Source organism: Carassius gibelio, chromosome A19 (assembly GCF_023724105.1).
Source record: "Carassius gibelio isolate Cgi1373 ecotype wild population from Czech Republic chromosome A19, carGib1.2-hapl.c, whole genome shotgun sequence".
Lineage (NCBI taxonomy): Eukaryota > Metazoa > Chordata > Actinopteri > Cypriniformes > Cyprinidae > Carassius > Carassius gibelio.
The window spans coordinates 12356172-12382609 of record NC_068389.1 but is presented as its reverse complement, the minus strand read 5'-3'; the positions used below and the strand labels follow the sequence as shown (position 1 = coordinate 12382609).

General features: G+C 37.3%; 2 protein-coding genes across 7 annotated transcripts in view; both read left to right on the top strand.

Moving 5' to 3' along the window:
* Window positions 1-2518, top strand: part of LOC127935243 (phosphoprotein associated with glycosphingolipid-enriched microdomains 1-like) — a 41307-nt gene extending 38789 nt beyond the window's left edge. For both annotated transcript variants that reach the window (XM_052532941.1, XM_052532940.1), the window contains exon 8: window positions 63-2518. In XM_052532941.1, coding sequence (XP_052388901.1) covers window positions 63-377 — 315 coding nt within the window. In that variant the 3' untranslated portion in view covers window positions 378-2518. The remainder of the gene's footprint in view (window positions 1-62) is intronic.
* A 5689-nt stretch (window positions 2519-8207) lies between these two features.
* Window positions 8208-26438, top strand: part of LOC127935157 (zinc finger protein 704) — a 52240-nt gene continuing 34009 nt past the window's right edge. For 2 of the 5 annotated variants that reach the window (XM_052532781.1, XM_052532780.1), the window contains exons 1-2: window positions 8208-8805; window positions 14555-14787. In XM_052532781.1, the coding sequence (XP_052388741.1) occupies window positions 8560-8805; window positions 14555-14787 (479 nt within the window). In that variant the 5' untranslated portion in view covers window positions 8208-8559. The remainder of the gene's footprint in view (window positions 8806-14554; window positions 14788-26438) is intronic. The other 3 variants (XM_052532779.1, XM_052532777.1, XM_052532778.1) reach the window with 2 other exon arrangements.

Here is a 26438-nt window from a genome sequence, read left to right as displayed (position 1 = left end):
AAATCAATATTGCACTGAATCAAGTCTGTGGAGTAAAGATATCTAATTCGCTGTAATTTCAGTTATCAGACGTGTACTCCAAGGTAGTGAAGAATACGATAAAGGAAACTGAGAATGACTACAGCAGCATTGGGGAGATCAAGGGAATGGTGGCGGAGTCGACTTCCAGTGATCTTTACACCACGGTTGGGGATGAAAACCCAATGGCTCTTGGCTCCCAGCCTCCAGAGGGGCTTACAGAGAATGCAGATCCTGGGTACGAGACCATCAAGACCTCCAAAGCATCTGAAGAGGCTCATCAGGGCAATGGGATAGTGGAACCTGACTATGAGAGTGTGGGGGAACTGTGCCTCAACGTGGAGATCTCCCGTCTCTGATTACTCAACTAAGGGACTGTGGATACTGAGAAATCACTTCTCCTGAGGCTTAGAAGTGGAAGTTGGGGTGGTATCATGAGTATAATGCACTTAGCCTTTCCTGGTTGAATGTTTTTGAGCATAGCATTTATGCCCTCGCATTGTTTTTGAATATTATAAATGAAAGGGTTCATTCAGACCTGTGACCCAGCGCAGGAAATGAAACACTCTATTGTCTCTCAGAAAAGGGCGACTATTCTGTCCTAGCATTTGTTATTTTTAATGTTTTGCTGGGCTCTCGATGTGTGCAACGATAGCAGTTGATCTCCAATACACACACCCGCTCGAATCGCTTTCCACGGCTTGTTCTTATCCTAGTTTAATCACAAAACGAAATGCTAACAAAAGTGTCCCACTACTGATATCCACTAATGTACAGCTGTAATTATGGTTTATTAAAATAAGGAGTCACATTAGGGCGGATTAGAACCCAAACCCCTCATACACAAAGGAATACTTTTTGCTAGACCAAAGATTAAACATTTACATATGTATGAATATTAAGCCAGAATAACCGCAGCATTGTGAGAACGTAACAGTACAAATGTGACTGAAATGAGTTAAGACGTTTATAATGCTAATGTTATTTCAGACTACTTATCAGAATAGTAAATGATCATCTTTGCATATCCTAATTAATATTACATGAGCTAAGCCTTCACCATTTTGTGACATAACAAGCAGCACATCTGTGTAGCCCCCTTCCCACGTCTCCACCACTTTTCAAAACAAAGTGACACCAATGACTGTGCTCTTACGAGAAATATTTCATTCATAATGTGTACTAGTAGATTCCATGCTTTTGCACGCTGCACCTGCTGTGAGCTCCATTCTGCCTGTTTTCATGTGATACTAGTTGAGCAGCTGACAGCGTTGTGTCCTCATATAACCCCCAGAAGAGAACCAATCAGATCCTGTCTACAGCAGACCTCTCATCTCAGTCCATTAAAGAAATACACTCATTCTAATCATTCGGAACTAACGGAGCATTTACTTTCACAAGTAGCAAGCAAGCGATGTTCACATAAGGCAAATCTAAATATAAAAGAGGAACATTTAAATGTTGCCATCATTCTGAGACGTTTAACTTGTTTATATTCAATATGTCAAATCACAGGCTCTGGTGAGGAAGTGACCTTTTAGGTACGCAAAGTTAAGCACAATAATTTACGAGTGTACTTAAAGGGTATTAATGAAAAGTTGGTCATTATCTATCTATTGCTGGCATGAGTTCACATCTTTTTAATTGTTCATTAATTGCCATTTCTGATGTAATTGAGCTGTTATATCAATATGTATGTGTGATTTTATTTTTTTTAATTGATGCAGCTGTATTGGTTGAGTAACAGATACAGTATATATTTCAGAAATTTTACATGTAATAGGTACGCAACATTTCAAAAGGCTGAAAAGAGACATTTATTCAAGGTACTTCCACACTGCAGCTTTGCCTGGCAGCTTAGTAAATGTATTTTATTATCAGGTATGCATTTAGCTGCTTATACATTCATGTAGCAGTATAATCAAAAAGCATAGCGCATCCAGACACTGCATGGGACAACTTCATGCCAAGAGACATTTGTAAATATTCATAAGACTATTTTGATCTGTTAAATTGTCAATATTTCATTATAGTTCTGTAATAATTGGCAGCAGCTCTCAAGTGACAGCACGTGGAACTTTTATAGTTTGTTGGTATTGAGGAGCTATGAGTACATGCTGTTTTCTAGATGCATTTTTAATTGAAGAAAATGTAAAGGAGGTTTATTAACATTTAAAAGGCTAAAGGAATATGCATTGCTTTGAAGTTCTTTAGCACTATTTAAAATGTGAGGTTTAATTGAGGTCTGTGGATGGAGTCTAGATGTTGTCCGTGTTTGGTTGTAATGGTACGTTGTGTTGGTACAGGTTTCATATTGAGAAGATCCTTGTTTTATTTAATATCATGGTGAAACATTATACATTTGGTTTCTTCCTCTAACCAAATTCAGTGTATTAAGTTGTAAATAAGAATTAATTTTGCATTTGTTTATTTCATCATAATCTTTGTATTGTGGTATTTGCTTATTAAACAATATAGTCATGATGGACTAATAAAATAATGTGTGTGCATGGTTATTTGTGTGTGTGTGTGTGTGTGTGTGTATACACACACATTAGTATATTTTCTTAATAGTGCTATATTTACATGGCAATCTTGTCTAAGAAGAACATTTATATTGATTTGTGCACAAAAAAACAATATAATCTCTTCATACTTAATGTCAATTACTAAACTAAATTCTCAAGTGTAGAAAAACAACCGTTAATAAGGTGGTTTTATTATCATGTCAGTACAGTGGTATATTAGTGGACTAATTTATTTTACTGTACAGCCAGCCAGCTATTGATTGAATCTGTGGTCAAAGCAACATGAATTTTCAATGCAAGCACTCCATAAGGGAGCGGTAGCAAATGTGGGCATTGAATTGATTTTTTATCTTTACTTCATAAAGATACATTGTTTCTTAAAAGATGAAATCTTTTCAGTCATGCCTTAAGGGGTTATTCCTATAGACAGTTTGTTATAAGCAAATCATTACCATAAGTACAAGGTAATTATGTTATACTTTGAGAGGCTATGTGAGAGGTTTGATCAATGCTACAATCGATTCAGAACTCACACTGACAAGCATATACAACGTGTACATGTTTGTGTTTAACCACACAAAGGTAAAAATGTTCTATTGAGGCTTATAAAGTATATACTGTAATGCACAAAAGCAGGTGGATTACTTCTAAAATATAATCAATGCAAATTACCCTCAAAACTGTCAGTTAGTTACGTCTACTGCTATTTTTACTATTTTAACAAAAAAACTTCTTACACTTCTATCAGCATTAAGAGACTTAATTTCTAAGTACATATTTTATGAAAAAAAATCTACCCGTTACTGTTTATTTAATAATTTTAGCATGTGCTGATCAAATATATTTATTTCACTATGTAGTCAAATAAGGAAAGAGACATCTTTCTTTATTGCATAGTTCTTGTTTGGGATACAGTTACTTTCAATTTATGTGCCAATATCTGTTTTTGATTAGTTTGCTACTAACAGTGGTCTACGTTACACTGATATTATTTGTCATAAATTTTTCATCACAACTTCACCATCAAGTTAGACACATCAACCATAACTCCTTCAAAAACAGCCAGAAGGCTTGGAGTTATGATTGATGATCAGCTGACTTTCTCAGACCACATTGCTAAAACTGTCCAGTCCTGCAGATTTGCTTTATTCAACATCAAGAAGATCAAGCCCTTCTTTCGGATCATGCTGCACAACTCCTTGTTCAAGCTCTTGTTCTGTGGCTGGACTATTGCAATGCCCTCTTTGCAGGTCTTCCAGCCAATTCTATCAATCCTTTAAAATTAATCCAGAACGCGGCAGAAAGATTAATTTTTAATGAGCCAGAAAGAATACACGTCACACCTCTGTTTATCAATTTGCACTGCCTTCCAATACCTGCTCGCATAAAATTCAAGGCATTGATGTTTGCCTACAAAACTACCACTGTCTCTGCACCCATTTACCTAAATTTATAACTTCAGACTTATGTGCCCTCTAGAAGCTTGTGTTCTGCAAGTGAACGTTGCTTGATTGTCCCATCCCAAAGAAGCACAATATCACTTTTACTGACTTTTAAATTATAGTTCCCTTCTGGTGGAATGACCTGCCTAACTCAATCAGAGCAGCTGGGTCCTTAGCCATCTTCAAGAATCGGCTTAAAACACATCTCTTCCAAAAACAATCTAACTACCTTTCTAATCTTTTTGTATTCTATTTTCTTTTAATTTATTATGCAATTATGTGTGTGTGTGTGTTTGTGTGTATATACAGTCAGGTCCATAAATATTGGGACATCGACACAATTCTAATCTTTTTGGCTCTATACACCACCACATGGATTTGAAATGAAACGAACAAGATGTGCTTTAACTGCAGACTTTCAGCTTTAATTTGAGGGTATTTACATCCAAATCAGGTGAACGGTGTAGGAATTACAACAGTTTGTATATGTACATCCCACTTTTTAAGGGACCAAAAGTAATGGGACAGATTAACAATCATAAATCAAACTTTCATTTTTTAATACTTGGTTGCAAATCCTTTGCAGTCAATTACAGCCTGAAGTCTGGAGATCAATTAGACATCAACGTACGCTGGGTTTCATCCCTGGTGATGCTCTGCCAGGCCTCTACTGCAAATGTCTTCAGTTCCTGCTTGTTCTTGGGGCATTTTCCCTACAGTTTTGTCTTCAGCAAGTGAAATGCATGCTCAATCGGATTTAGGTCAGGTGATTGACTTGGCCATTGCATAACATTCCACTTCTTTCCCTTAAAAATCTCTTTGGTTGCTTTCCAAACACCAAACTACCCGGAACACCATGGAAAACAACTGTGGTGGATGATCGAAGAATTCTTTCCCTGGTGAAGAAAACCCCCTTCACAACAGTTGGCCAGATCAAGAACACTCTCCAAGAGGTAGGTGTATGTGTGTGTCAAAGTCAACAATCAAGAGAAGACTTCACCATGTGAATACAGAGGGTTCACCACAAGATGTAAACCATTGGTGAGTCTCTAAAACAGGAAGGCCAGATTAGAGTTTGCCAAACAACATCTAAATAAGCCTTCACAGTTCTGGAACAACATCCTATGGACAGATGAGACAAAGATCAACTTGTACCAGAGTGATGGAAAGAGAAGAGTATGGAGAAGGAAAGGAACTGCTCATGATCACCTCATCAGTGAAGCATGGTGGTGGTATTGTCATGGCGTGGGCATGTATGGCTGTCAATGGAACTGGTTATCTTGTATTTATTGATGATGTGGCTGCTGACAAAAGCATAGGATGAATTCTGAAGTGTTTCGGGCAATATTATCTGCTCATATTCAGCCAAATGCTTCAGAAATCATTGGTCAGCGCTTCACAGTGCAGATGGACAATGACCCGAAGCACACTGCGAAAGCAACCAAAGAGATTTTTAAGGGAAAGAAGTAGAATGTTGTGCAATGGCCAAGTCAATCACCTGACCTAAATCCGATTGAGCATGCATTTCACTTGCTGAAGACAAAACTGAAGGGAAAATGCCCCAAGAACAAGCAGGAACTGAAGACATTTGCAGTAGAGGCCTGGCAGAGCATCACCAGGGATGAAACCCAGCGTACGCTGATGTCTAATTGATCTCCAGACTTCAGGCTGTAATTGACTGCAAAGGATTTGCAACCAAGTATTAAAAAATGAAAGTTTGATTTATGATTGTTAATCTGTCCCATTACTTTTGGTCCCTTAAAAAGTGGGATGTACATATACAAACTGTTGTAATTCCTACACCGTTCACCTGATTTGGATGTAAATACCCTCAAATTAAAGCTGAAAGTCTGCAGTTAAAGCACATCTTGTTAGTTTCATTTAAAATCCATGTGGTGGTGTATAGAGCCAAAAAGATTAGAATTGTGTCGATGTCCCAATATTTATGGACCTGACTGTATCTAACATATATATCCTCTAACACTAGCTTGCTCTATTCTTTTTCTATTCTGTCTGTTTTTCTTTTTATTTATTATATTATTTAAAAGCCCTGAATGATAGAGTTATTTTCTCTTCCCAAACAGGACTAAACTATTAGTCCAAATTCATGTTATTCAGAAGGTGAAAAGCAACTGAATGGTTACCTTAATGACCTACTTCAGACAAGATTCTCAACTTCACATCTAATGGACATCCCATAAGATGAGGCCATGGGAGAGGAGTTGTGAATGGCAGTGAAGCGATTACAACATGAGGAATTTAGTATTGATTGCATTCAAACTGCACACATTCACAATAGATAGAATATTATTTTTTTAAGGTTGCTTTTACATTTGGAATTTAAAATCATTTAAGCATGCATTAAAGAGAGAGGTTCAGTCAGAAATAATAATCACATTAATATAGCGAGAGAGGCTGTTATTCTGCTATCTCCTGTTGTGTTCTAGAAACAGGTTTGGAACAACATGAGAACGACTAAGGCACGTTCACACCAAGAACGATAACTTAGGATCCACACCAGTGGATGATATCGTCTGTTTATTTCAAGCGCACACTTGTCTGCCACTTTAAATTCTCAGGCTCGTTATAGCAGGATTGATTCTGATTGGCTGTCAATGTTTTTATCATTCATTAGCTAGAAAAAATAGTTCTGAAAAGTGATTCCAACGATATTGTTTCTCTGTGCCTTTATCGTAATAGTTGTGGTCTGCTATTCTTTAATACTGAGAACGATTTTTAGAACGATATTTTTATTGTTTTCTGTATAGCTATTGTTCTTGGTGTAAAAACAGTCGTTAGTCAGTAATGTTGCTGTTTGAGCATAAAAAATATCTGCAAAGTTACAAAGTTCATAGTCCACTTCAAAAGGAGATATTTTACTTAACAAAAATTGCTTTTCAAAAACTAAAATGAACGACTCGTTTGGACTATAACCACTATATATATATATACACATTTCGGGATTTGTGATATCACAGATACAGACGAATGGGACTAGACCGGGTTGAGCTGCACTAGTGAAGGCAACGAGTGTTATTATCACTATGTTGGAGACACGCTAGCTTTCCCAAGACAGATGATCTTAGACTGATTACAATCAGGGTTTAAATCAGTCTCAAATTTATTTGATTTTGAGCAATATTTACACTGAAGCTTGCAGCAGGTGGCTATGGTAAGTGGCGTGACATTTCCCGACCAGGCACCGAGTGGAGCCAATCACAATACACACTGGGGCAGCTAACCAATCACAACACATTTCGTATTTCAGAAGGCGGGCCTGGGGAGATAGGTGTTGTAATAATGTAAAATATCAGAAAAAATTTATTTTCCGAACAACCTAGTATGAGAGCCTGTTCTAGTACAACCCTAAAACTAAATCAAGACTTTGTAAAAGAGCATAATAGGACCCCATTAACTGAAGATATTTATCCTGATTTTTGGGTGAACTACCCGTTTAAGACATCAAAAATACAAATAAGTCAACAGCCTTTCCTTCTTCAACATAACAAATCACGTTTAAATATTTGCATTATGGTTAGAGTCAGACAGGCTTATGTTTTGGTCTGTGACGACAACGAGTGATTTTCCATAAACAGTTATTCTGCTACTGACAGGGCACACCCGTCCCACCACAGAGGACCCTCGGGATGTCAATCATTCGCGCCGGGTCACCCACTATCACTCTAAACTCATAACCCTGCTTTGACCAGATTATCATCACTGTTATTAATGTTATGAACACTAACTGGCTACCTAAATAATAGATACATAAAGACGCTCTTCTCTTAATCCCTGCGTCATTGTTTTAATCGCAGCAGCAGCGCCCGTTGCTTATGTTTGGAGGGAAACTGCAGGAGTGCGCGCGCGTTTTAGCGAGTGGAGGCGTGTGTGCCGCCAGCCAATGAGAGCGCACACTGGCTGCGCGAGCGCACATGTTCACAGGCGACATTCAGCCGGTAGAGCCAGCGGCTTCTGAAAACCCGGATGGATTTTTCGGAATGGAGTCTATCTCACACGAAACCGGATTTACAGTGATGTGGGGGAAAACTGGCTAATAAAACAGCATCCTCGACACTGGGGACGCCAGTTTATATTATTATATTAATCAGATTTCTGGAGGTACGCTTTTCGGTGATTTATCACATAAATGACCGTGGTGTTTATTGTGAGAAATACATCGTGTTTATCCATCCAAAACTGCCGCTCCGCTCCGTGTCTTACCACAACGCGTAAGCTATAAGGGAACGGCAAGCAAAACAAACAGGTCGACAGAAGAAAGATATTGCCGGTCGGTGCTTCGGTCAGACGGACAGAGAGCTTATCAAGCGTAGCTCATTTGCATTTTGTAACGGTTCGCTGGTCTCGCGTCCCGAACATGCGCGCTCACGCCGGTGAAATATGTGGACGCGGTTCTGATCTGTGGTAATGTGTTCGTATTTTTCGCACGGTCGGCCCATTATGACGGTCAGTCCGCTCGGGTATTGTCAGCGTGACATTTCTTGTTTTTGAAGCGACATTGCAGTGCAGAGATCGAAGTAACTGTATTCGCGCATTTTATTGATATATCAACTATGCATACGCGGCGGCTGGTGAAGCGCTCGGTCATTGGGAGCCGCGTGTACGCGCCGGGTTTAACGGGAGACGCGGCTCCGCTCACGGGAGTGATCCAGGCTGTCAAACATGACAACAGAGATGCTTCGACCGGCCATCGCCGCAACGTGTACACGGTGCTCATGCAAGACGGGACCCTGAAAGACTTCTCCGAGGAAGAGATTACACAGATGACTGCGAAAGCGCCGCTGAAGTCGAGCTTGAAGGTGTGTGTGTGTGTGTGTGTGTGTGCGCTCAGCTGGGCTTGTTGTTGTTATGCTGCTTGTCGTATACGGAGAAATTGATTGTTTGATGGTTCAAATAGTTCTAATATGAATGTGTTAGAGTATACATTGCAGTTATGATGCAGATGCTACTACGTAGTCTTGGCTCTACATGGATCATTTTGGGGCCAAATTACTTCTTAGTTCCAATATTAATGGTTAATTGAAGAATCGTTCGATACAGATGGTCGTTTAGAAGCGCCGGTGTCCGTGCACACAATCTAACGTTAGTGCATTAAAGTCTGACACTTTTGGTCTCTCCATTGTTAGATGGGAAAAGTTGCAAGTTTGACGTTCACTACTGTGATGAAGGGTCTATCTATATAAGGCTTAAATTAGTTAAACTGGTATTTTTAGCTGTATTTAGGATAAGTTTGTTTTGGGAATAATTTCATTGTATTTGTGCAATATAAATATCATGCTATTTTGTCAGAATATTTCGAAAATTAGCCATTAAAACAAAACATGCCACTTTTAGACTTGCACTATTTATTTTATTTTACTTTGTTTTCTTTAAAGACAAGCTTCTCTGTTGTTTTTTGTTTTCTATGTATTTTTCTTTTATCTTTTATTATACAATTAACCAAAGCAAAAAAATTCATATTCTATCTTTTTTCGTTTTCTTTTTATTTAGGCTATTATATGATTTAAAAAAAAACTTTTTACGTGTACTGAATTCAGTTAACTGAGACTTGTTATAGCACTTGAAACATTATTGCTCGTTTGTTGATTTTGATTGCTTCCATTGTCCTCATTTGTCTGCTTAATGACTAAATTTAAATTAAACAATACTTGCTGAATATATATATATATATATATATATATATATATATATATATATATATATATATATATATAGCAGTATGTTAGAAAAAAAAATAAACTTAATTATTTATTTTGGAATGTATTAATTTAATAAGAACGATAAATAATAGCTGGTGTTTGAGGGAGTCAACCCAGTGACGGCTCTGAATGATTCATTATATATTCAAATCGCGACGCTAACTCGCTCGGAAACTCAACTCTTCTGCTTCGTGAATCTTTTAACTAAAAAGAACCGGTTCACAAAAGACATTTGTTGGAGAATCGGACATCTCGCGCTGTGTTCATTCAATGCAATCAGCGAAGACAACGCAACGGAAGATGCGAAATAGCGGTCATGTAAACACTGACTAAATAGATGTAACGTTAATTAAACTATGGGCGATATCACGTCATGACAATCACAAAGTTTATCCGACTGACTAGATTTAAAATGATTATTGTCGTAAATGAGGCTTGTTTTGTTGCATTTGTGGCCGTTGTAGTCGATGTCTATAACAGGGCTGTGTAAGTCGCTGATTCTCGGAGTTTAGTGGGTGGAAAAAGTGGTAAAAACACGCTCTGCATCATTCACGCGCCAGCAGAGGCATCTGTGCAACAGCCTCCAACTCTCTGCTGCAACCGGCTCTTTATAGTGCCTTTTTTGGACTGTTTTCGACATTTATGGCTTGAGAAGTGATCGTATTATCGTGAATGTCTTTTGACATTTACTTAATGCTCAGATCAAGCTCCTTTTATTCACTGAACTCCGCGTAATTGCACACTTGGATGAGTGAGTTGCTTGCACGTAATTGCAATACGTTTTTAATTTATTTTTTATTATTTTTATTATAATAACCTAACTTCAGTCATCAAGTTATACACCCTGAGGTGCCATATCAAAACAAACAGGGTCAAAATGACAAGAACTCCACCAGCTCTATTACATTCTTTAACAACCAGAGCTGCAAGACTTGCATGGAAATTATTAAAACTAATTAGAATAAATAACCAAATAAGTATAATACGTGAAATTTGCATGCTATATTTGCATACACATTTTATTTGTTTACTGCTCTACATTTGATGTTTGTATGTGCTTGTTTTTGGCGAGTATATGGCAACTCCCAATAAGACATGCATATCATTTTTAATCCGTGCCATGCTTTACTCAAGCAACTATTATATTCATCACATGCTAACTATTCTCTGGTGACATATGATGGGACAAAAGTTAAGATGTAAGCAATGCAAGTAAGACGGGATGTGAAACTAAAGTGGGGGCTAATGGTCCCAGAGCAGCTGCTCCATAATGGCAGCAAATCAGCGCTCTAGAGAGGGTCATGCTCCTAGAATCTGGGGCTTTGGCAAGGCGCCTGAATTCCCAAACAAGTGCCTTTTGGCTTGGGGGAAAGCCACTTGTTGACTTGCATAGTAAGGAGGGGCTTCGCATTAAATGCTTACAGTGTGCCATTTTCAGACAAAGGCGGACTGGATTGTTTTCATTGCCCTGTTGTTTCCACTGCTTAATATCAAAATGTAATTAACACACAGGCTGCCTAACAGTCTTAACTCTTTATGCACCAAGGATCTGTTGCTGTTTTGCAGTTTATTAATATGAAATTGTTGAGGATTTGGTCATGATGAATGCAAGCTGAGATGTTTTTGGTTTTTATGAAGAGCTCCATAATTCCTTTTATAGTATATATCTCAAACCTTATGAACATGCATTGTGTGTTTGTTTTTCTTGTGAATGTATCCTGCTCTCAAATCTAATTAATTCTGTTATTAGTTCAGTCGAGATCTGTTTAAATTTATTAAAAGCCTCTTAACTCTTCAGCAAAAACAAGATCTCATTTGAATAGTTTGACTGGCACATAAATTGTGACCCATATTTGATCAGTTCGGAGTCTGCTCCACATGAGGTGAGAGCTTTGGTTGCAAAAAAAAACAAAAAAACAAGCACACAAAGCAAGGGTGTGTGTTTGTGTCTTGAGAGAGAGACTTAGTAGTGTGTGAAATTTAAATTTGAACTTGTCAGCTGTGCAGTTTTGATTTGACGCTTGAAAGTCTTGCACAACATGATACTGCTTTGACAAATCTGTTCATCTCATGAAAATACGACAAAGCCTGGCATATATCTTGCACATGGAATAGCATTATTCCTGCCTATGGGAGGTTTAAAGAAAGATTTCACCAAAAAAAAAAAAAATATCTGTATTCATTCACTCTTTTAGTCAGTTTTGGGAGGCACCAGTATTAAAATTGTGGCTGATTCAGATTAAGCTGATAATTTATTTAATGCTATGGCTAATATCCGATAAATCGCAGATTAGAAGTTTACAGTATTTTGGGTAAAATAAATAATAAACAAAACACAAACTAAAATCATACATTTTTAATGCTACAAGTGAATTTAGACATCAGTATAATGGTTATTTATTTTGAGATTTATTAAAGATTACAATTTAACAGTGTTATTAAAGGGGACATAACACACCGTTTCACCCTATCTCATGTTAATCTTGAGTACCTATAGAGTAGTACTGCATCCTTCATATCTCCAAAAAGTCTATAGTTTTATCATGTTTATAAAAGAAAGATACAGCTTTACGATTCTCTACAGAAAAAGCAGAGCTCCTGAAGGTGCGTTGTGGGCGGAGCTAAAGAGTGACGAGCACCTGAGCACCGAATGCCAACAAAACAGACATTTGATGCTGTTTCACTTATCGTTTGCAGTTCTGTATCATGACTGGGATCTTTTAAGGCTGGGACGGCTCCATCTTTCAGTATCAAACAATGTGCAAATCCAGCGTTGAACTGGGCCTTGTTTATAAAACGTTCAAAAACATCAACACACACACTTGTGAAACTCCATTGCTTTTCCAGAGAAAAAAAAACTTTATCCACTGTTTACATAATGCTGGGTTCTTTAGGAAGCTGAACAAAGTTATCTTTCCCTTACAACCAAAACACACTTCTTTGGAGACATTCTTCTTGAGAAAGTCCCACGCAGTGCTGCCGCCGGATGAAGCTCGTTGATGGGCGCGATCTAGCTCTCGCTCTGGTCGAGTGCATGAGTGGTTTTCCGGTAGAAATGCCCATACAAGTAGTTTCACCCTCTTCTATGTCATGAATAGCTCTTGTAGAGAACCCTAACCCCCTTGATTATGAACCCGGATGTAAGATTTTTGGGCACAGAAATATGTCAGAATTGCGTGAAACAGTGTTGTACCACCCCCCCCCCCCCCCCCCCAAAAAAAATGTAAATAAAAATTAGCATTGTAAAAGTGAGTGAAGTGACATGTGGTCAAGTATAGGTAGTTACCCATACTCTGAATTTGTGCTCTCCATTTAACCCATTCAAGTGCACACACACACTTACACCCACACACCCGGAGTAGTTGGCAGCCATATTGCTGTGGCTCCTGGGGAGCAGTTGGGGGTTCGGTGCCTTGCTCAAGAGTCTCCCCTTGTCATGGTACTGAGGGTGGAAGAGAGCGCTGGACATTCACTCGCCCCACCTACAATCCCTGGTGGACCTGAGACTTTTTTTAAATGTTGTTTTTAAATGTTTAAGTGAGTGGGACATAACAGCAAAATGTAAAAATAAGGAAACTTATATTCACAATTACATATCCAATTTTATAATCAATCATATAAATATCTTGTAAATGTATAATATAAAATCTCTAATATTGGCTGATATCCAAAGCTTATTTTTTGGCAGCAGAACATTTGGAATATCATGCGTACAGAACAAGTTTTATGATGCCTTTAAATCTTACTTTTTTTTTTTTTTTTTTTCTTCAGTTTGAAAGCTTAATCCTAATTGATAAGTATAGCATGGAAACGAGCACTTCTGTGTGTTCCACAGAAGAATGAAAGTCATATGGGTTTGGAACAACGCGACCGTGGTGAATAATGACAGTTGGCACATAAATTAAGAAAAGAATGTATAAAAAAACCCCACACTTTACTACTAGTGAGAAGATATTTCATGCGCATCTTGTCAGTAAAGCCGGTTCTGTAATCATCTGCGCATCTCCATCACCTGCACGCTTACACATGGAGCAGAATTTACTACACATAGCCGTTGTTCTCTGATGAGCTGCGCAAAACATGAACAAAATAAGATCATGTTTTTGCGCAGCTTGTCAGTGAACATTTACTACTCTCCTGTGTAGTAAATGCTGCTCCATGTGAACGCGCAGGTGATGGAGATATATCATCAGTTTTATTATTACATCCATTATTAGTGCGTAAACTCACAGCTGCTCAAAGATCAGCAGGATGGCCCTTTACTCTCTCTTCAGTCAAAATAATCGCGTTACTGTAAGATAATGATCTGGATTCCACACCGCTCACTATTAGATCATGCTCTTCACTGGTGCATGGGGTGATGTGCGTCATCTTGGCCCCTGTTTGCCCTCTCTTTAGCGTGAGGTTTAGTGTACTGCAGCTTTAGTCACAGTGCAATAGAAAACTTTACGGCTGCTGTGCAGATGAGACATGCAAGAGGAAAAGCTGCTCGTCTTTCCAATAGTGTGGTCACGGATGGTTTATGCTGTTTTGCTAAGGGGGGGAAATGGCAGAGCGAGAGGGATTTATTTTTCTTTTGTCAGCACTCAGAGGAGCCTGCAGATGAGCGAATAGGATTTCTCTATCCAAAGCATTGTTCAGGTGTTTGTATTGACTGATGCAATATTGTTTTACCAGCAGCTTAAATACAGCCTTATGCTCTGTGACTGCAAGCAAACAAGCCTCACAATATAGGGGTCAGTACCATTAACGGCCCACGTAGGTGTAAATAGGACTTCATTGACAGGAGCCACATGGAAAGACTATTAACACCGTTAAGACTGAAGAAACTCAAATGTGTTTCCCTCAGCAGAGCTCCTGTAATGGTGGCCAGCGGGACGGGCCCACGCAGGGCCAGAATGGGAGCATGCAGAAAGGAGAGGTGCCCTCCCTCAGTCCAGAGAGGACAGAAGAGCCACGGGTGCTGGAGCACAAGCGATCGGGCCGAGCGCTGGAGCCAGAGAAGGATCACACCCGCTCCGTTTCTCTGCTGGAACAAAAACGCAAGGTGGTCTCTTCCAGCATCGACGTACCACAAGCCAGGTAAGACTACGGCATGAGCGCCCCTCACAGGCACTGATGAGAACTAAAGGAATGATGTATGTTATTGTTTACTTCATTTTTGTTTTCATGTTGTATGCTTTAACTAAGAAGAACTGGACTGTAGTCCTGGTGAGATGTTTGTTTTCACATTATTTATCAGTTTTTCTGTGTCAGTCCCCATATAAACTAACATTGAAGAATCTAGACAAGTTATACATGTTTTATTTTTTTCATAAATAGATTGATTTGGTCTTTTATAATTCAACTTTTTTTTTTCAGCAAAAGTGACATTTGGACAAAATTATGTTTACCATTACAGGGTTTTTCCTGAATAGAGAATTATGAGGCGGCCGCCTCCACCAAATTTGGTGCGGTTCAGTTTACTACATACACTTAAGTGCGCACAATGCTCGCGGCAGTGTTGTAGTCGAGTCACCAACTGTCGAGTCCGAGTCGAGTCTCGAGTCTCAGTGTTCGAGTCCGAGTCCAAGTCCGAGTCACCAAAGAATAGTCCGAGTCGAGTCCAAGTCGAGTCACCATTACCAGAGTTCGAGTCCGAGTCGAGTCTCGAGTCCCGTATTGGATTTTTATTTTTAGTTTTTTTTGAGGAAACAATAGCAACCAACTGAGTTGGTAGGCATTGAGGTCCATTATATGAAGAAAACATCCGGAAATGTTTTCCTTAAAAAACATAATTTAAGCAAAAACGCCATGGATATCCTTGATGGCATTGGGAGGAGTAAATGATTAGGAAATTTTCATTTTTGTGTGAACTAATCCTTTAACACTGTATTACAGAAATACACTCAGCGAAAAAAAGAAACGTGCATATTGCAATGAGTGTGTGTGTGTGTGTGTGTGAGTGACCGAGTGATTTAGCATGAGTGCGTTTGTATGTTTTCAAGTGAATGTGTGTGTGTGTGACGGCACGCGCATGGTCAGAAAGCAATGTATAAGGGCCGTTCAAATATCACGTCTTTTGCACGCTCAAGTTCGTTATTCCAATGTACTGTAGGCGCGCGGTATGCACGCTCATAATGGAAGCGTATGCACGCTCATAATGGAAGCGTATGCACGCTCATAACGGCAGCATCCAGGCGCGTCCGCACCGCATTGAGTTAAAAACATCTAAACTTTTCAGAATGCCACAAGCGCACCGCGGGTCATGTGACAAGAACTTAAAAAATCATCCTTCATCCTTTCCCGCAAGTGCCCGAGCGCTTAGAAAAAAAAGTAAAGTGAAAGTAAAGTGATTGAGTCAGTGCGTGTGTTGTCAAGCAAAGAGAGCGAGTGGTAGCAGTGTCTGTGAGGGTAAAAGAATAGATCAAGGCCGGTCTTGGGCACAAAACATTTTTATAACATTTTTAGTCAAAAACAATGTAATGAATATTCAAGTCCGATTTTGTATATCCTCGAGTCCGAGTCCAAGTACGAGTCATCAGTCCACGAGTCCAAGTCGAGTCACGAGTCCAGAGAATGGAGTCTCGAGTCGGACTCGAGTCCAAAGAAAAGTGACTCGAGTCGGACTCGAGTCCGAGTACTCCATCACTGGCTCGCGGTGATTTTAGCATCTGTCATCTCACTAAATGAGGACATAAATACAAAAACAACATCTCCAGAACTGCTCTGAGAGTCACATCAAAGAAAATAAAATATTTAATTGGGCCCTAAACATGTCATTTTTGTCAAACTTTTAATAAACTGATGCGAGATTGCATAAGGTCCATGATTTTAATTAATTAGACATGTTTTTGATAATAAAATGTAATTTAACCATTAAAAAGGATTCTAGAAAAATTTGAATAGAATTTGGGGAAATATTTAACCGATTTCATCGGCTCCTATATTTAACACATTTACAATAGTATATTGTTTGTATGTTATTTTAATGATATTTGGGGTGTTTTCTTAAAGAGCCACACAGATGGGAAATCAAAAATTACCTGTTTTACAGTGTATGATGTAGCTGTCCATCAGTGTAAACAATGTGCAAAGTAATTAAACCAAAAAGTACACGATTTATAAAGTTATTGGCTTCTAAAGTAAGGAGTCGACTCTGAATCGCTGAAACGAGTCGTTATAGATTTCAAATCTTTTGCCCATCTCTATGTACGTCACTAGAACACTTTGCATAATAATCTCCGCCTACCGTCTTGAGAGAAACGAAACTCTGACCTGCCCCCCCCACACCCCCCCCCCCACACACACACACAGACGCTCTGGTTGGTGTGATAGCATCATGTCGAGGAGACAGTGTGTTTTTAATTGTAAAGGCAAGTTTGTTTTATTTTTACTGCCAAAGAAGATCAGAAGAACCAATGGCTAAAATTCATTTTTACCACAATACCAGAGCAGTACAACAAATCCCTTTTGTTGTGTTCACAACATTTCACTGATGACTGCTTTTCTAATCTCAGTGAGTACAGCGGGATTTTCAAAGCGTTTGGCCATAAAAGAGGGTTCATTACCAACTTTATTTAGACCAACGAGCATCTCCGAATCACAACACGAAGTATGATTATGAAGTTATGTGTCTGTTTTCTCCCGAGCGTCTTATCAGTATGTGTGCTGTCTGCAGCCTTTGTCTGTGTTGATCTTCATTTACAAACACGTCATTAAAATGAAGTGTAACAAGTGCTGCTAACAGATATTCTGTGATAAAGTAATCCATATGAAAACAACGCGATGTCTGTTTTTCACGTCTCCCTTCATTATATCTAATGTGACCACGGCCCGCGCTGAACGCACTATTCAGATTCAAACTGAAGCGCGCGGCTTGAATACACCCACACAGAAGAAAAAGCAGCGAGACTGTTCAAGTTTTTTATTTTACTGTTTGCTTTGCGATGAGAGGAATAAGACATAATTTACCCCAAAAAGATGCTAACACATTGTTTACCATGAAGTTGTGTGCGGAACAACCAATCAAACCTGACTTTGTTAGTTGACCAATCAGAACACCGTATGCTACCGAAAGGTGGGGTTTAAGGAAACTGAATCTTTTGAACAGCTTTGCGCGAACCGTTTGTGGATCTCTGAGAATTGAGGTAATTTTAAAATGATATTTTGACAAAATGACAATGTTTTTTAACCTATTGTACAGGACTTATAAACAGTGATAGGAAGCTTAGATTTTTCATCTTACTGGCTCTTTAACAAATAAAGTTTTCATGAGAAATGCCAAGCTGGTAGCTTAGTATATAAACTATAAATAAATTATTACAAATACTCAATGCTGGATTGAAGTAAAGTGAATAGTAAGTAATAACTTACTATTCCTTTTATAAAAAGTCTTAGCTTGGTGCTAATGTTAGCTCTAATGCACCTGTTACCCTGCTGTGAAGAATACACCTGAGGTTGTAAGAAAATATTTAGTTTTCTAGAAAGACACTTTAAGTGTATACATATATATTGGATCAGTGCAGTGTGGACCAGGAGATTATAAGGAGTGGATAAAGATTTTCAGTTTTATGAAATGTTTAACAATCTAATGTTATATGTTCACCTATACAAAAGCGCCCCTTTTAGTTGGTATTTTTAATTTAATTTCAAACATTTAATTATCATAGCACCTAAAATGTTGCGTGTAAAAAAGTGTTTGTTTGTTTCAGTCAGTTAAAGGGTGGGTACATTGTGTGCACATGATCAGGATGGTACCACCTCATTTTGAGCCAGGAAAATCCCTGAATTACAATTAATAATATTTATTTTTATTTTCATAAGTTATTGAAATTGTCAGGGTTTGTGGAAGGGATGAGGCAAGGACTCAATTGCAGGAAGTTTGGACTATTTATAAGCAGAAATAAAACTAAAAAAATCAACAAAATCTACCCTGTGGAGAAAAAAACACAACTGGCAACTTGGCGGAACAGGCAAGATACATAATGCCAAACATTAGATAAAGAACTGGCACAGGACTGAAAACACAAGGAGAATAAATAGGTAGCAAACAAGGCAGGTAACGAGGGAGGACAGGTGGGGCAAGTGAACCAATAATCAGGTAACAAGTGAGCGGGGTTAGACAATAGACATAAGAGCACATGGCACACAGAAACAAACAAAACAAAAACACAAGCACATGGCTAGTGAAAACAATCACAAGGCATGTGCTCACACAAAACAAGATGTGAAAACATAGCTAGCAAGAACACTCATAAGCTGCATGTTCACACAAAACAACATAAAAGCATGTGACCGAGGAAAATTCTGAGCCATGTGCAACCCAACACATAAAAGAGCATAACATGAAAGCATGTGGCCGATGTAAAGACGAACTGTGTGCTAAACACAACACAGCGTGCAATGAACACCTAAACCAAGCAAGTGAGTGAACACACAACACGAGTGCTCACACGCGAAACAAGACATGGAGCGTGAGTGTTCAAACCCCGACACCAGACTGAACCAATCTAGACATGGGTGCCGGAATCCAAACACCATGTTTGAAACATGAAACTAGGCATGTGAACAAGAGAGCCCATGGCTTAAGAATACTTGAGATTGCACGCTCACACAAGGACAAGACGATACTGGGGTGTCAGTGCTCTGTCACACAACCAAGACTAAACTAGACTGAATTGACAGAACCCTCAACATGCTTATTACAAATACAAGAACATGGTAGTCATTTAGTAGTAATGTAGTATTTATACCACCAGTTAAAAGATTGGTGTCAGTAAGATTTTAATGTCTTTTAAAAGTTTCTATTGCTCACCAAGGCTGCATTTGTTTAATCAAAAATACAGTAAAAACTGTAATAATGTGATATATTATTACAATTTCAAATAAATGCTTTCTGTTTTAATATATTTTGTAATTTATTCCTATGATGGCAAAGCTGAAAAAGCTGAGCACTCTAAGTGAAGTGCACATCATGAGTACACTGATACATGCTTATTTGTGGTTTGTTAATCCTGTGGTCTGAACACTTTACAGCATTTGCACTTTCTTTTCTGACACCTCTAGCATGCAGATCTGATCTACAAAAACACTCTAACAGCTGTTTTTCTTTTGTCAAATGTAATTTGAAGCATGTTTTAAGCACGCACGCACACAAACATGCACAGTCTTTTTAGTGTGACTGTTTAGTTTTTAGATCCCAAAAATCAATTGACTGTTCAACTGACATGAAGCATCTGCTGTCTGATAGCTCTTTTACTACACTGAGGCCTAATATCGCCTCGATTTTTATTTGTTGATGAATTATTGATCTCTTAGCTCAATTTGTATTCTTCATCTCTTCAGGAAAAAAAATTCACATTGAACACAATTTATTTTATGGATTAGGAAGATGTTAATGATTTCTGCCTGCGTTAATTGGCCTTGCATGTTTGATTTGCTATAGGTTGACTATTCTATATCCCTGTTATATTAATCACCTCAGTGGTGCTGCATTTATGAAGCTCATAAGTTTTAACGCTTATAAAAAATGGCAATTAATCCTCCATGTACAACAAATTATGTACTTTGTCTAGGAACATCTCCATCTTGAGAATTTGCACTGTTAGTTGTGTAGAAATAGTTTTCTGAAACCATTATTAATATTAAAACGAAATAATAATAAAACCGTTATATATAGTTGTAATAAAAAGAAATGTTTATTGAGCACCAAACCATCATATTCGTGGATCATGTCACACTGAAGACAAAAAAATCTTACCAACTCCAAACTTAGGAATGGTATAATGAACCTCTAGGCAGAGCAATTCATCATGATCATATCTTGGCTAAAATCGAACACATTTTTAAGATTTGTGTGCTTGAGTTGATTTAATCTCACAGTGCGTTTGCTCCAGAATGTTATCCATGTTTGCTCATGTATTTTCTTTTCTGTGTTTCTTTTGGAGAACTCAAACCTCAGAAACGTGTATGTTAAGTTCTGAGGACTATTAGTCACGACTTTGGACAAGAAGCAGCCGCAAGTTGAAATATCTCAAAATAATTAGGGAGCCTTTCTCTTGGCAGGGCTGGTCAGTTTAGACAAACAAAGGTCTGGATAAATGTGCTTAGGTTTCTTTCGCATTTCTCAGCTCCAAGATAGTTAATCAATCCCATGTGTCAAAGTAACATGAGGATTAGCTTCAGTGTTATTGTGTAAACTGTTTCCAACATGTCAAAATCAATATACAGAGCCTTTGCAACAAATTATTTTTATAAAGTGCCATAGAAGACCATTTGATACCATGAGGCAAGAGTGCATTGTATAAAACTCACGAGCACCAAGCAAGTAGATGAACACTGGACACTTTGACAAAAGAAAAGGTCAGATATAGGTTCAACTTCTTTAAATTCAGGAGCGCAGTATGAGCGTCATTACTCTGAGATTGTGATTGATTGCTCTGAAAGAGTCACTGGTCTACCTAAATGGGAAAAGGTGACACAAGCAAGAAAATGGAACATTTAAAACTAAATTGTTGTAAGGAAGAAGGAGATCCAGGTACTTGATTGTGATTTGAGACCAGGCCGCATGCTCTTGAAGTTGTGATGGCAAACAACAGTGTCCTAGATGCAGTAACACTTTAATATCACAGGGCTGGAGCTTGTAAGTAGCCATTTGGTTTGTGTTCAATCAGTGTACAATGGAGAGTGTGCTGGGGTTTGTTTGGTGACCTGCAGTTCAGGGAGGATCACACGTTTCCGTGTTATCTCGTGTCAGCTGTTTTAGTGTTCATTATTGGATACTGAATAGCTTAGTTCATCATTTTTGTTTACGGAGTTTTACCACAAGCATTCTGTGTCTAGTATATTAGTTGACCCAACGTGATTATTGACCTCTTTTTTCCCCCGGCAGCTTTGCTGAAAGAGAGGTTTATTAAAAATGCTGGAATGTGGAAACCATTTGGTTTCTCTTTCTGTTAGTGTACAATACCAATCTACAGCAGATTTATTATTTTAGCAGGAAATAACAGGAACAGTCTGACCTTTAATGTTGCAGGCCTTGACAGATGGATCCACCAGACTGATAGTGAGCAGGAAATTAATGATTGTGTTTGTGTTCAGAATTGTCACTTTAAAATAATAGCTCAGCCAAAAAAAGAAAGTTTGGACATTATTTACTCACCCTTAAATTGATGATCCAAAATTGAATTATTTTCTATCTTCGGTGTATAGAATGTCCTTCCCGCTCTTTTCCATTACTCATGCACCAAAATGAACATTTTTGGGAAAAAATACTTCTAAATGAAACTTTTCGTATTAACTTAAAAAAATATATATTATGTATTATATAATTATTATTTTTTTTTCATTCATTTAAAATGTTCCCCACCACTATCTCCACTTTAAAATATGGTGCCAATGACGTCAACAATGTTTGGTCACAAGATGCCTGCAAATCATTGGTTATGGGGTTAATGCACTCTGAATTAACATGAACTAAAAATTATCAACTGTATTCTCATTAACTAACATTAAGTAAGATTAATAAATACTGTAATATATTGTTCATTGTTTGTTCATGCTAGTTAATACATTAATTAATGGAACATTACTATAAAGTGTTACCATGATATTAAATATCAATATATTATTTTTATTCACTTCTATGTAACAGAATCAGATACAAGTTGTTGTTGTTGTTGTTGTTGTTGTTTTTCTTGGACTAATTATCCAAATAATATATATTCCTACAAAGCTATTACTATCAGATCATAGGCATCATTTTTACCAGCGTTGGCCAGTACAGCTGAACTAGCTTACAACATGTTACGGCACAGTAGCGCTATACACAAGTGGAACGCACCTTCAAAGAGCGGAATACCGAGCAGAGCGTCAAACACTGAACACGGCCAGTGTCATGAGAAATCAACAACTTCCTGTCATAATCATGCAGCCCTAGTGTTCATGTAAATATAGCTTGGTGTTGAATCTTGTTCTCCATTTGAGAGGAAGATCAGTGGGTTAGTGACTTAATTTTGCCTTACTTATATTTGTCTCTGCACAGTAAACAGAATTAAGTGTGTTATAACGTTTGCATGTTTGCCTTTAAGTAAAAGATTTGTGATCCTGAGTCATTGTTTATGGGTCCTGAAATATATCTTGTGTTTACCTGTGGGAGACTAGCAGAGACAGTGGTCAGAAAACCACGTTGGAGGATTCTCCAAATGAACATATTGCTTTGAAAGCTCAGTCCCCAGTGTCCATCAAAATAAGCCTTTGCATTACTGTGGTAAAGCTACGAAAATGAATGCAACAAAATTACTAGGTTTACTATAACCTCTCATATAGCCATATGCTTGAAATATGGGTTTGACCTTTGTTATTGCTTTTTTTTAACAACAAGCTTTTTCCTTCCTCTAACCCTGGCAAAGTGGTCTGTGGATAAACCAGGGAGGGGGCTGATCTGGTCAAACAGTATGCTTTCTCATTAGAGCAGCTTTACTGGCTGCCAATGAAAACAAGTTCCCTCAAAGCGGATGGTGGTTGGGCTGCAACTTTAGAGAGCATGTGATTACCATCTGAAAAGCGCTACTCTTTGCAAAAGCTGGAGTTCTGCAGTGCTGGATTCTTTCGCGCCTGGTGTTGGTCCTGGGTGTCTTATCAGACTGGACATAGCGTGGTGTTTTCTTTTTTTAGACTTCCATGAACTTCACAATGATTGAAACAGTTTTGAAATATAGTAGTTCCATTCATGTCTGACATGCAGCAAGCTACAAAATACATTCCTGAATGTGTGCCATGTATTTTGTGTGTAGTGTTAAAATGGGATGTGGTTGTTTTAGTAGTCAATGAATGAAGGGTATAAACTCGCTGTTCCTAGAAGCATATAATAAAAATAGACTGACATAACATGAAGATGGATAAATCTGCACTGCAAGTTAGAGCTGTAATCGGACCATAAAAGTTAAGCCCGACAGGACCCGAGCCCGAGAGGTTTCGGCCCGAGCCCGACAAATACAAGCTTTTTAAAAGCCCGAACCCATTTACAGTCCGGCATTATTCAAATGTGCGGATAAGATAAAGGCCCTGCCGGATTTGCTTCGCACTATAGCTGGTATTTAATAAAAGAATAATGCCAACATTAGCGTACATAGGCCTACTCGGTCCACATTATGCATTTAAGCCTCAATGAATATTTAGTTATGATTTGAAAAACCTCACAGAGATTAGGCTAAGCCTGCATGTTTTTGTGGAGCAAAATGATTGAATAGTGCTATTGCTACATCATGTTACTTTCTATCAGGTCTCTGTTAGATCACAACACTGGAGTCCAGATCTCTTTTAATTGTTCTGCACACGCACACTAACTGAAATGTAAAACTGTTAAAAGAAAAGACTGTATCACAGATATCATACACTACGCATCAATAACTCTTCCCTTTGATGATATTGGTTAGGATGAAACTAAGCCATTCACACAGAACACGCATTCAGCGTCTCATGAAACTTTTGCTGCTGAATAACCTAGTTTATAATAGTCCTTTTTGTCATAGATCATGATTTATGTATTTTTTCATTTGTTTTTCTTTATAATGAAGTTGTCTGTATTTAGTAGATTCTGTTTAACACACAAAAGAGTGATGATACATATGCATTTCATAAAAGTATTCTGTTATGCAAACTGTCAAAACTTCATCTTTCTTTTTGGGCATATAAATATAAGCATCTGCACCAAATTGCATATCCTTGCTTAATTTGAGCCTTTGATTAAAACGATACAATACTGCTAAAGCAATTTACTAAAGGAATTTACTAACATTGTGTGTCCGTAGCAGGTGGTCAGTGTCTAACACAGGTTTTTGTCGCTCAAGTCAATAAAACTACATTATTATTTTGTCTTTCAGTTTAAAACTGAAATAATTAGGTCTAATTAAATTGCTATATAAATTCAAAAGCATTTAAGCACTAACTATAAAATCAGTCATCTGGAAATGGTGTTCAAAAAGGCCATCCATGAATAGTTTCTCTTTCAGCTAAGCAATAATATCCTTTTCCATAAGAAACTTTAAATCACTGGACACTTGCATGTCATGGTTTTGGAAAATTGGACCACCTGTGATGGTTTAATGCAGATTAGTGCTTTGAATAAAAAAATCACTGAATATCAGCGAGGAGGAGTGGCTAAGAATGGATTGTCTTTCAAAGCAATAATACAAGCTGTTTGTGTTGAAGCTCGACACCAAATATACCAGATCAGAAATGGCTTCCCAGCCTCCCTAAAGATGCCTGTCTGAAGAGAGTCATTTGTTTAAAAGATCAAAGCGTGATTCCGTCAGCCATTTATAGTTATGATAATTTGTGTACAAGTGTAATACAATGCATTCAATTATGACAATCCCTGATGTGTTGCCAGCCTGTCAATTTTAAAGCTGTCAACATGAGTCTATTTACATTTATTAATGTTGTAAAGAATGAAGTATCACCTTGTTTTATGAGTTTAACACTTCTATACAGTCATCATGGGAGTTCTCTGACAGTCACGTTACTGTAAATCACAGTGTAAATCATCCAGCGGTGCTGGAACTACTTCAGATGTAATCACAGCATAGCTTCTCATTGCATGCCACCATTTTTGCAGGTGTGTTAAGAGTGCCAGTGGCATTCTCAGCAGTATGATGAAAAAATACTAAGATTGAGTTTGAATCATTGTTGGAAGATTTGAAATTGGTTGTCTCATTATTTTAAGAGGCTGCAACCCAGATGAGCATGAAAGGATGAATTGATTGCATGTTTGAATTTATGTTCTATAGAGGCAATAATTATAATAACTTTGACATGTTTTGACTTCTAAAAAAAATTAATTATAATATTAAATTCTAAATAATATATCATTATATGAATATGACTAAAATAACACTGCTGTAGATCTTTTTTAAATTTGACTTTAATTTGGTCTCTAAGATTTGATTTTAAACGACCCATATATATATATATATATATATATATATATATATATATATATATATATATATATATATATATATATATATATATATATATATATATATATATATATATATATATATCTATATATATCTTTTTATTGGAATTTCATAAACAGGAATTCACAATGACATTACAGTGGGTTTGTGAGATTTTAAGAGATGCCAAACATTCAGAAACAATTTACAGTAAGGTCCCATTAGTTTATGTTAGTTGCATTACCTTAAAATGAGCAATCGATTTTTTTTTAGTAATAAATAAAATAATAATTGAAAAAAATTGTTAGTTCATGTTAGCCCAGGTCCATTAAATAATATAAAGAAATACAACTTTTGATTTCAGTGTTGTATTAGTAAATGTTAACATTATCTAAGATTAATTTATGCTTTTTCATTGTCAGCATTTTCCTAGTGTTGACTGTTAACAAATGAAACCTTATCGTGAAGGATTACTGAAGATTTAAATTAAAAAGCTTTTCATAATGATTATGATTTTTTTATTATATATATATATATATATATGTATATATGTATGTATGTATGTATGTATGTATGTATGTATGTATGTATGTATGTATGTATGTATGTATGTATGTATGTATGTATGTATGTATGTATGTATGTATGTATGTGTGTGTGTGTGTGTATATATATATATATATATATATATATATGTATGTATGTATGTATGTATGTATGTGTGTGTGTGTATATATATATATATATATATATATATATATATATATATATATATATATATATATATATATA